Raw genomic sequence first — 11,497 nt, forward strand, 5'->3', positions numbered from 1 at the left:
TTTCTGAAAGCTTTTTTGTACATATTGAACAGTGAGATGTGCTTAATTCTGAAATTGTTCGGTCTTGCCCAAACTGCACATTGTATAATTCTGGTCTCCTTACCTACAGAAAGGTGTACCATTATACCTGCCTACTAGTGAATAGAATAACTGTTCGTTAGACAGATTAGAGGAGATTTACTAGGATGTTGCTTGGTATGAAGGGAAGGCCTTATGAGGAAAGGCTGAGGGACTTGAGGCTGTTTTCGTTAGAGAGAAGAGGGTTGAAAGGCGACTTAATAGAGACATATAAGATAATCAGAGGGTTAGATAGGGTGGACAGGGAGAGCCTTTTTCCAAGAATGGTGATGGTGAGCACGAGGGGGCATAGCTTTAAATTGAGGAGTGATAGATACAGTACAGATGTCAGAGGTAGTTTCTTTACTCGGAGAGTAGTAAGGGTACGGAATGCTTTGCCTGCAACGCTAGTAGAATCGCCAACTTTAAGTACATTTAAGTCATCATTGGACAAGCATATGGACGTATATGGAATAGTGTAGGTTAGATGGGCTTCAGATTTGTATGACAGATCGGCGCAACATCAAGGGCCGAAGGGCCTGTACTGTGCTGTAATGTTCTATATACATGTGCCCATATTGGGAATTCGACCAATTCCTCCAATGGCCCATCTCAGAATCCTGGGATCCTGTTTATAAAAGACAAAGTGAGGACAGCAGATGCTGGAGATCAGAGCTAAAAATGTGTTGCTGGAAAAGCGCAGGTCAGGCAGTATCCAAGGAGCAGGAGAATTGACGTTTCGGGCATGAGCCCTTCTTCAGGAATGAGGAAAGTGTGTCCAGCAGGCTAAGATAAAAGGTTTCTTGCGGTTGCAGGGGAAGGTGCCGGGAGTGGAGGTTGGGTTGATGGGGGGTGTGGACCTGACGAGGGAGTCACGGAGGGAGTGGTCTTTTCGGAACGCTGATAGGGGAGGGGAGGGAAATATATCCCTGGTGGTGGGGTCCGTTTGGAGGTGGCGGAAATGACGACGGATACCATGTATATGGAGGTTGGTGGGGTGGTAGTTGAGGACCAGTGGGGTTCTGTCCTGGTGGCGATTGGAGGGGCGGGACTCAAGGGCGGAGGAATGGGAAGTGGAGGAGATGCGGTGGAGAGCATCGCCGATCATGTCTGGGGGGAAATTGCGGTCTTTGATGAAGGAGCCCATCTGGGTTGTACGGTATTGGAACTAGTCCTCCTGGTCCTCAACTACCATCCCACCAACCACCATATACATGGTATCATCCGCCGTCATTTATGCCACCTCCAAACGGACCCCACCACCACGGATATATTTCCCTCCCATCCCCTATCAGCGTTCCGAAAAGACCACTCCCGTGACTCTCTCGTCAGGTCCACACCCCCCATCAACCCAACCTCTTCCCCTGCAACCGCAAGAAATGCAAAACTTGCACCCACACCTCCCCCCTTACTTCGCTCCAAGGCCCCAAGGGATCCTTCCATATCTGCCACAAATTCACCTGTACCTCCACACACATCATTAACTGCATCCACTGCACCCGATGTGGCCTCGTCTATATTGGGGAGACAGGCCGCCTACTTGCAGAACGTTTCAGAGAACACCTCTGGGACACCCGGACCAACCAACCCAACCACCCCGTGGCTCAACACTTCAACTCCCCCTCCCACTCCACCAAGGACATGCAGGTCCTTGGACTCCTCCATCGCCAGACCATAGCAACACGACGGCTGGAGGAAGAGCGCCTCATCTTCCGCCTAGGAACCCTCCAACCACAAGGGATGAACTCAGATTTCTCCAGTTTCCTCATTTCCCCTCCCCCCACCTTGTCTCAGTCCCAACCCTCAAACTCAGCACCACCTTCCTAACCTGCAATCTTCTTCCCGACCTCTCCGCCCCCACCTCCACTCCGGCCTATCACCCTCACCTTAACCTCCTTCCACCTATCACATTTCCAATGCCCCTCCCCCAAGTCCCTCCTCCCTACCTTTTATCTTAGCCTGCTGGACACACTTTCCTCATTCCTGAAGAAGGGCTCATGCCCGAAACGTCGATTCTCCTGCTCCTTGGATGCTGCCTGACCTGCTGCGCTTTTCCAGCAACAAATTTTCAATCCTGTTTATAAATACTGCCATCTACTGACAGTCAGTCACGATATCCCTAACCAAGCATTTACTCTTCATTCAAGTTTTTTCGGCCTGAGTAACATCAAAGTTGGCCTCAAAATACCATTTGTGAACCAGTCATTGTCACTAACAACTTCCGCTGTTCCCCTCAATCCGATAACATCCCCGACATGACCCAGGCAGACTGGACAAACTGACCCAGCTGGACCCAAAATGCTTTCAACTCCCCACCAATCCCAGGAGTCTGCCAATACCTCATTACTGACCCACTACTCCCCTTCACTACCACAGTCCCATTGGAATTGATACTTCCCGCCACTCCATCACCAGCAAAAGAACAACCCTTCCATTTGCCTAGGATTTAAACCTTATTCGACCCAACTCCATTACAACCAAAAGCTGCCCCTGAACAGACACCCCCTAATCCTGCCAACAGGATTAGAATTGACAACCGCCTGCATTTCTCCATCAGCACACAATACACAGCTCCCCCCCCCGCCTCAATAATGTGAAGCCCCACCCAAAGTGACCCAGGTAGAACCGACTTCTCCTTCCAGACCTGGTAGCACCACACCCCATTCCTTGAACCTCTGAACCCGACACTGCCTCTTCAACACATCACCACCTTCCTCTCGACCCCACCAGATCCATCAGTCCCACTCCCCTCCAAATTTGACCCAGCTGAACCAACATTTCCCTAACTACAAACTGGTCCCTTGATGGAGCCCAAGCTTTTTCTCACTTACCTGACAATATACCCTTCAATCCCAGGCACTATAACCCCCTCACTCCCCTGGAGCCCATCCCCACTACAATTGATGCAAACTTTCTTTTCTCTCCACTCTCGTCGTAACAAAAGGATATAAGACAATTTGTTTCTCTAACAGCTTGCTGAACCTATCCATTAACTTTCCACGGTTCACAAAAAGGACATTCACGCCGTTCTGAACACCAACATTTTCCAGTCACTCACCAATTCAAAACATTCCACTTGTTTATTTGGTCCATATTTTGCTCCCATCACATTTCCCAAAATCCTGTTCCATCTGCCATGTTCCTCTCCATTCCCTCAACCCAATATGGAAGAACTATGTGGTTTTCCAGCCACACATTAACCAGAATTTGGTTCCAGCTCTGGTTGGTCTGGCCCTGACAGAGCAGTCCTGACTGCTTGTTCATTTTAATAGTCTTTGTAATGAGGATTCCTCTTCAAATCCAAATTATTGGATAGAGTTTCAGATTCATTTCAGACCAATTTCTGGACATTTTTGTGACATGAGCTTAAAGTCTTCATACACAGTACTTACAGGGGTGAAAGTCAATTGTCCATGGGTGCCATGTCTTTCATTGGGAAACAAAGATTAATCACTACAGCAAAATTTCTCTGTTGTAATTGTTAAAAATGATTTATTCCCACATGGGGATTAAGGAGGATCTGGTGCCAGATATAATTCCAGAATGACCACTCTGTACATGAGCTCATTGCGGTCTGCAACATATCCTAATTACAAAGTACTGAAGTTGTTACATGTAAAATCATGCAGTGGTTAGATTTCAAATCATTCTCTAACACACTCATTCTGAGCGAGTCCCACACTGAATTATTTAATTACTGGAAAGTGTTTAAACAGTGTTCACCATTTGTAAAAATTGAGTCTTTCATCACAGCATCTGGAAGAACTCCTGTATGTTATTTGTTTTGTCGCCGGTTCTCTATAATGGATTTATCATGGATCAGTTAACATTCAAATATACACTGGGAGCTGCAGGAAGAACAAGACATTTACTGGGTGAACCTGATCACAGGCACACTCAAGGAAATTTCATGAGTTCTGAAGGAGTGGAAAATATGGCCACAGGCTGATGTAATGAGATAGGTACTAAAAATTCTCCATTCCAAGATGAATTCTTGTTCTGCGATTCACTCAATGTTGTGTTTGTGTCAGATTAGTTTGTGAGCAGGAAACTGATTTGTATCCCATCATTACTCGTTATCGTGAGCCCCTTTTATAATGATGTTACACCTTCATCTGAAAGTTAGGTACATATGAGAATCACGAGGCATCTGATGTTTATTTAAAAGTGACAAACAACAGTCACCTTTGTGCTCTTGTGTCTGAGGTCAGAGGTTGCACTTGTTGAACTCTGCAGCACAACGAAAGGGGGCAGGAAAGTGGGAGCTTGCTTGGAGGCTCAGGAACAGGAGGGGTAAGTGAGAGGAAGAAGACGGGTGTGGAATGGAGTCTGGAGGGGGAAGGATCTTATAAGTGGAACCAGAAAGTGCCAGACACATTCCTCATGCATTTAGAATTCGTCACGAGTTCCCAGTCACACTATAGACACCTCAAATTTGAATTGGAGTGGCCTCGGAACCAGAAAGAGGGAAGAGAGTGGAAGCGGTGAACACTGGTTACTGCTGTAAGGAACAACAGGGTCAGGATGAAAACTCCACTCTCTACATGGGCAATAGAATATTCCCTTTTCCTGATAAGGAGACACTGGACATAGTAGAGGGGATGAGGAGAAAGGTAGTTTCTCAATCCAGTTCAGTGTTACTCAGATTAGTGGAGGTTCAGAAAACTGCTGGATCCAGGTAATTGATTTATTGTCATGTGTACAAAGTACAGTGAAAAGCTTTGTTTATGAGCACTACAGGCATATCACAGTAAGGCTCAGAACAAGATATTCAGACGGAGGACTACAGTAACATTTATCTCTCTTGTACGCCCTGTGCAATGTAGCACACTCAGCATCATTTGAGCGGAGAGTCCATTCAATAGACTTAACTGCATGGAAGCTGCCCCAGGACCTGCTGGTGGGTGCATCATTCTCTATATGGCAGCACCTCCCAATGGTTTAATCTACTTTCCTAGTCTTTCCAGTACAGTGGCATTCTCATGTTTGTACCGCTTCAGAAAAAAAATTAAATCAAAAGGACCAGACATTAACCACAGCTTGTATCTCCGGACCCTATTTGAACCCTCTTGTGACCATGTTCCCTCCTCTGTCACCATGGCCTGGGCAACATCCTCCTCTTCTGTTAAAGATAGATGCCAAGAGTTCATTTCACACCTCAGCCATACCACCTCCCTCCTTGTAAATCCTCTTTCTGGTCTCTAATCAGTTCTATTCTTTCTTGATCTCATCTCTCTATTGAAGAGTGGGATTCCTCTTGGCTAGCTGCTAGTTTTTGTCATAATATGCTTTTTTTGCCTCTCCTCTGAACCTTTAATATGCCAACAGCTTCTTAACTGTATTTTCCGCCATACACCTTATTTAGAAGCACTTTTCTTGCCCGTGTTGCTTTCTACCTCCTTTCTGATTGAGGGACTCTATTTTTGTCCTACCTTCTCCTGTTTGGAGGGAACATACTTTAACTGGACCTCAACCATCTCTTTTTGGAAGGTAGCCCATTTCAGTTCCTGGTTTTCCTGCCATCCTCTTTGTTCCAGTCAATCGGGCCAGCTTTCTTGTCAAATGTTTTTCTCACCCTGGATTGCTGCATGTCATTCTCCAACACCATCTTGTAGCACCAGCTCCAATGATCATTGTCTCCTGTCTCCCACTACCACATCATCCAAATTGGCCCAACTCATTTCCAAGGACTAAGTCCAACAATGTATCTTGGTGAATGAGCGGAGTCAATCACATGGTGACTAAATGTATTACATTGACTACAAATGACTAGAGCAATGTAATACTGCAGACTGAATACACTTTGATTAATATATTTGTTTTTGTTTAGTCTTAATCAAGTAAACACCAGTTTCTTGTCAGTAAACTTGGTCAGGTTCCATTGGCAGGCTGCAAGAGGATTAGCGCAACCTGGGGTTCATTGCGTTACAGCTTTTGTTGAATTCCTCTTTGGCTCATCTGTCCCAGTCACTTGTTGACATGACAGTGGGACTCACCACCTGAATTTTAAAGTTAGTGTAGAGAACAGCAACAGGGCAACCAGTTTGCGGCAGCCTAAACCAGCTCAAGTTCTCCTATCCCTTCACATCCACCCCAAACTCTTGGGATCTTTATTTTGAATTTGAGAGTCAAGGAAATGTGAAACAGTGCTTTGATGCAGGAAACAAGGTGGGTAGAGTAAATGGCATTTTTTATATATTTATTCCAAACAAAATGCTGGTTCAAATCTGGGAGGAGGTTCTGGAACTGCACAAGATGTTAGTGTGACTGCACCCAGAATATTGCTGGACTGAAAGCCAATTCCCCACCCACTAACTATTTGACTTTATCTCCAATGTCCGTTTGTCTGTGTGTTCCAGGTATACAATGGGCCAAGTGCTCTCCATTTAATGGAGAAAGTGAGGTCTGCAAATGCTGGAGATCAGAGCTGAAAATGTGTTGCTGGAAAAGCGCAGCAGGTCAGGCAGCATCCAGGGAACAGGAGAATCGACGTTTCGGGCATAAGCCCTTCTTCAGGAATGAGGAAAGTTTGACCAGCAGGCTAAGATAAAAGGTAGGGAGGAGGGACTTGGGGGAGGGGCGTCGGAAATGTGATAGGTGGAAAGAGGTCAAGGTGAGGGTGATAGGTCAGACTGGGGTGGGGGCGGAGAGGTCGGGAAGAAGATTGCAGGTTAGGAAGGCGGTGCTGAATTTGATGGATTTGACTGAGACAAGGTGGGGGGGGGGGGGGGGGGGAAAATGAGGAAACTGGTGAAATCAGAGTTCATCCCTTGTGGTTGGAGGGTTCCTAGGCGGAAGATGAGGCGTTCTTCCTCCAACCGTCGTTTTGTTGTGGTCTGACGATGGAGGAGTCCAAGGACCTGCATATCCTTGGTGGAGTGGGAGGGGGAATTGAAATGTTGAGCCACCGGGTGGTTGGGTTGGTTGGTCCGGGTGTCCCAGAGGTGTTCTCTGAAACGCTCCGCAAGTAGCCGGCCTGTCTCCCCAATATAGAGGAGGCCACATCGGGTGCAGAGGATGCAATAGATAATGTGTGTGTGGAGGTGCAGGTGAATCTGTGGCGGATATGGAAGTTTCCTTTTGGGCCTTGGAGGGAGGTGAGGGGGGTAGGTATGGGTGCAAGTCTTGCACCTCCTGCGGTTGCAGGGGAAGGTGCCGGGAGTGGAGGTTGGGTTGGTGGGGGTGTGGATCTGACGAGGGAGTCACGGAGGGAGTGGTCTTTACGGAATGCTGATAGGGGAGGGGAGGGAAATATATCCTTGGTGGTGGGGTCCGTTTGGAGGTGGCGGAAATGACGGCGGATGATGCGCTGTACATGGAGATTGGTGGGGTGGTAGGTGAGGACCAGTGGGGTTCTGTCCTGGTGGCGGTTGGAGGGGCGGGGTTCAAGGGCAGAGGAGCGGGAAGTGGAAGAGATGCGGTGGAGGGCATCGTCGACCACGTCGGGGGGGGGGGGGGGAATTGCGGTCCTTGAAGAAGAACACCTCTGGGACACCCGGACCAACCAACCCAACCACCCGGTGGCTCAACATTTCAATTCCCCCTCCCACTCCACCAAGGATATGCAGGTCCTTGGACTCCATAGTCAGACCACAACAAAACGACAGTTGGAGGAAGAACGCCTCATCTTCCACCTAGGAACCCTCCAACCACAAGGGATGAACTCGGATTTCACCAGTTTCCTCATTTCCCCTCCCCCCACCCTGTCTCAGTCAAATCCATCAAATTCAGCACCACCTTCCTAACCTGCAATCTTCTTCCCGACCTCTCTGCCCCCAACCCAGTCTTACCTATCACCCTCACCTTGACCTCTTTCCACCTATCACATTTCCGACGCCCCTCCCCCAAGTCCCTCCTCCCTACCTTTTATCTTAGCCTGCTGGACAAACTTTCCTCATTCCTGAAGAAGGGCTTATGCCCGAAACGTCGATTCTCCTGTTCCCTGGATGCTGCCTGACCTGCTGCGTTTTTCCAGCAACACATTTCCAGCTCTGATCTCCAGCATCTGCAGACCTCACTTTCTCCTTTTCCATAGGAGCTTTATTAGAATTATGATAAGTTGCCCCATGCGCTCTCCCACTGATACCTCAGTCATTTGCCCTGCCTCATTCCCCAACTGAAGGGATTATTGCTCCTGTTCAAGTAAGAACATTTACATACTGAGGTAAAAACAATGACTGCAGATGCTGGAAACCAGATTCTGGATTAGTGGTGCTGGAAGAGCACAGCAGTTCAGGCAGCATCCAAGGAGCTTCAAAATCGACGTTTCGGGCAAAAGCCCTTCACATTTACATACTGATCAAGTGCATACAAGAGAACTTCCTTAAAATGCCTCTCCATTCAAGCCCTTAACACCGAGTCTAGGATTGGAAAAAGTCAAAATCCCCCACCATTACAACCCTATTATTCTAGGGATACTTTTACGTATTTGCATTTCAATTTCCTACTGATTATTGGGGGGCAGGGGGAGGGGCACTATAATACAATCCTAACAAGGTGATTGTCCCTTTATTTCTCAGTTCTACCCTTCTACCTATGCTTTCACTGGTAAATCATTCAGGAATATTTCCCTAAGTACAGGGATAGTACTATCCTGACCCAAACAAAAAGAAACACTCCACATGCCATCTTCTCTTGACCCCCTTTGTTTCTCTCCCATAGCATTAATACCTCAACATTAAAACGACAAGTCCTGCCCATCCCTGACCCACGTTTCTATAATAGCTATGATATCTCAGTCTCACGTCCCCAGCTCTGCCCCAAGTTCATCTGGTTTGTCAGGCTTCTTGCCTTGAAATGCAATGCTAATTTATCAGTCCCACCTCATGCTCTGCCAAGCTCTTGTCTACCTTGACTATTTGACTTACTCCCATACAGTATGAGCTTTTCTCATTATTAGTTGTCTGCCTGATTACATTAGAACCAGTCACCATACCAGAAACTGGCTAAATGCTACCATCCCAAGGACCCACCCCCTACAGTATCCAACACTGGAGAGCAGATAAACATGACAGGAGGATCAGAAGGGCAAATAACCCTGTAGAGAAGGAAGAACAGAAATTATAAATTCCCCAGAGGTCAGGTAGACAGAACTAACAAGCCAAGCTGAAACACAAATAACAAGGGCTCAAGAGGGATATAGGCCAAATGGGATCAGATTGGGATGCCTGGTCAACACAGAGGAGTTTGACCAAAACGTCTGCATTCTTGCTGTCTGATTCTATTCCCTGTGTATATTAAATACAGATAAAAGTCAGATGCAAAAAGCCATTTCTCTCTTCAGTGAGTCCTCTACCCTGGCCAAGATGAACACAGGGGGAATCTGGTTTCTCCAAACAGCAACATTTCCATCCTGGGGACAGATTTCAGATTTCACTAATGGCAGCAGGAGTGTGGGGGACAGTGAGTGAGTGAGGGTCAGTGCAGCCTGATTTCCCTGTGCAATACCCTCTCCCTCTCACCCAGGGGGGTACAGTGAGTGAGTGAGGGTCAGTGCAGCCTGATTTCCCTGTGCAATACCCTCTCCCTCTCACCCAGGGGGGCACAGTGAGTGAGTGAGGGTCCGGCTGGTGTGTGCTCACCTGATGAAGGTGGTCTTGCCGGTGGAGTACTGACCGACCAGCAGCAGCATGGGCTTGTTGTCGAAATCCGCATTGTCCAGGGCGGGCGAGTGGAACTCGTGGAAGCGGTAATGTTCCTCCAGGGGAAGCAGTTTGCTTTTGTAGAGCTTCTTCAGGCCGTCCGTCACCGTCTGAAATACCTCGGGATCCTTCTTGCCGCGGTCATGCGCCCCCAGCCAGCTGAACATGCTGCCGGATAACCTGGGAAAGTGTAAACCCAGACTAAAGCAGCAGTTTACAGCGACAACAATAACCTCCTTCAAGCCCGAACCCCCCTCCCCCGGCCCCTCCTCCTGAAAGTCTCCCCGAAGCCGCTCCGCTTTAAGGAGCCGCAGCTCGAGACAGCTCCCGCCCCCGCGCGCCGTCCTCTTCCAGTGACGTCAACCAACGGCTTCATCCCGCACGCGCGGTTCAGGGGAAGCGGGAATGAGGCCGTTCAGCCCATCCAGTCTGCTCAGCCAGCCGTGCCTGAGACGTTTCCCAGCCCCACTCCCCTGCTTTCTTCTCGCAACCTTGATAACCAACAACCTAGCTATCGCCACCTCATCTCACGAACTCGCCAGCTTCACCGAGTTGTCAGACTAAAATAAACTAACCAGTTTCACTAAATTATCCAGAGAAACAAGTCGCAGATGCTGTAATCCAAAGTAAAACACAGCAAGCCAGACAGCATCAGGAGGTGGAGAAGTTAACATTTTGGGTGTAAGCCTTCTTCAGGCTTACTGTTTCTTCTCACCCCCTGCTGGTCTACACACTGAATTGGGAGAAAGTGAGGACTGCAGATACAGGAGATCAGAGTCAAAAAGGGATGAAGGAAATGTGGAGAATTGGTCAAGAAAACTGCGCAGTGGGGTAAGAGGTGAGTAAGAATAGAACGTAGCAATTGCCCGAGCAAAACTTCCACATGGTGGTAGTGAAAATTCCATGTGGTGATAATAAAATCCAAGTGGTGTTAATAAAACTTCCACATGGTGGTAGTGAACATTCCACGTGGTGAATATAAGACCCTATAGATAATGCCTCATGGAAACAAGGGCCTGAACAGATAGGGCAAAATAAATAAGGGGGAATTGTTTTACTAAAAGAACTGATAGACCTTTTTTCCTGAAAAACCTTCTCTGTTTTTGGCTGCACTTCAGTCCCACGCTCCTGATCTTTGGGCACCCGGTACGGAGGAAGGAGGGCAGGTCTGAAGATCTCCTCGTGGGTCTGCTCCTGGGCCTGGCCAAACTGGCCATCAACAGGTCCAGGCAGCGGGCCGTGGAGGGGGTCGTTAGGGCCGACTGCCTGCCCCTCTTCCGCGGTTACGTTAGAGCCCGGGTGTCCTTGGAGAAGGAGCACGCGGTGTCGACCAACACCCTGGAGTTGTTCAGGGAGAGGTGGGCGCCGCAGGGAGTGGAGTGCATCATTTCTCCCTCCAACTCTATTTTGATTTAGTCCCTACCCTCCCCTTCACTGTTTTGATCACACAGCACTGCCCTTTGATGTGAAGGGCAGTGTTTGTCACTGGCCACCCGGGTGTTTTCCTATCTTCCTGGTGGTGGAAATTGACTAAAGATTCGTGCACTTTGTGTCTTTCACTGTGTCTCACACCTGCGCACACACACCATGGGTGCTGGGGATAAAATAAACACTACCGCACTTAGGTGGTAGTGTGGGGGTTAAAAAAGAAAAAAATAAATAAACACAGTTCAGTTCTGGATGCAATAACAGCAGAATACAATCACATGTTAACTCACTGGAATGTGTGTGTCACCATAGCCTTACCAGACCACAGGGGCTGCCCTCTTCAGTACAGAGAGAAGCGACTCATGGTGTTT

The 11,497-nt window shown here is 48.1% G+C and overlaps 1 protein-coding gene across 2 annotated transcripts in view; it reads right to left on the reverse strand.

Moving 5' to 3' along the window:
* LOC148151308 (EH domain-containing protein 3-like) overlaps positions 1-9,929 on the reverse strand; it is a 53,911-nt gene extending 43,982 nt beyond the window's left edge. For both annotated transcript variants that reach the window (XR_015754420.1, XM_087983223.1), the window contains exon 1: positions 9,639-9,929. Coding sequence is in view for 1 of the 2 variants with exons in the window: in XM_087983223.1 (XP_087839349.1) it covers positions 9,639-9,865 (227 nt within the window). In the remaining variant the exon portion in view is untranslated. The remainder of the gene's footprint in view (positions 1-9,638) is intronic.
* Positions 9,930-11,497: the final 1,568 nt, after the last annotated feature.

This window comes from Chiloscyllium plagiosum, unplaced genomic scaffold, assembly GCF_037043375.1.
Source record: "Chiloscyllium plagiosum isolate Xiang-an unplaced genomic scaffold, Cpla_swu_hap1 HiC_scaffold_3, whole genome shotgun sequence".
In the NCBI taxonomy this organism is placed as follows: domain Eukaryota; kingdom Metazoa; phylum Chordata; class Chondrichthyes; order Orectolobiformes; family Hemiscylliidae; genus Chiloscyllium; species Chiloscyllium plagiosum.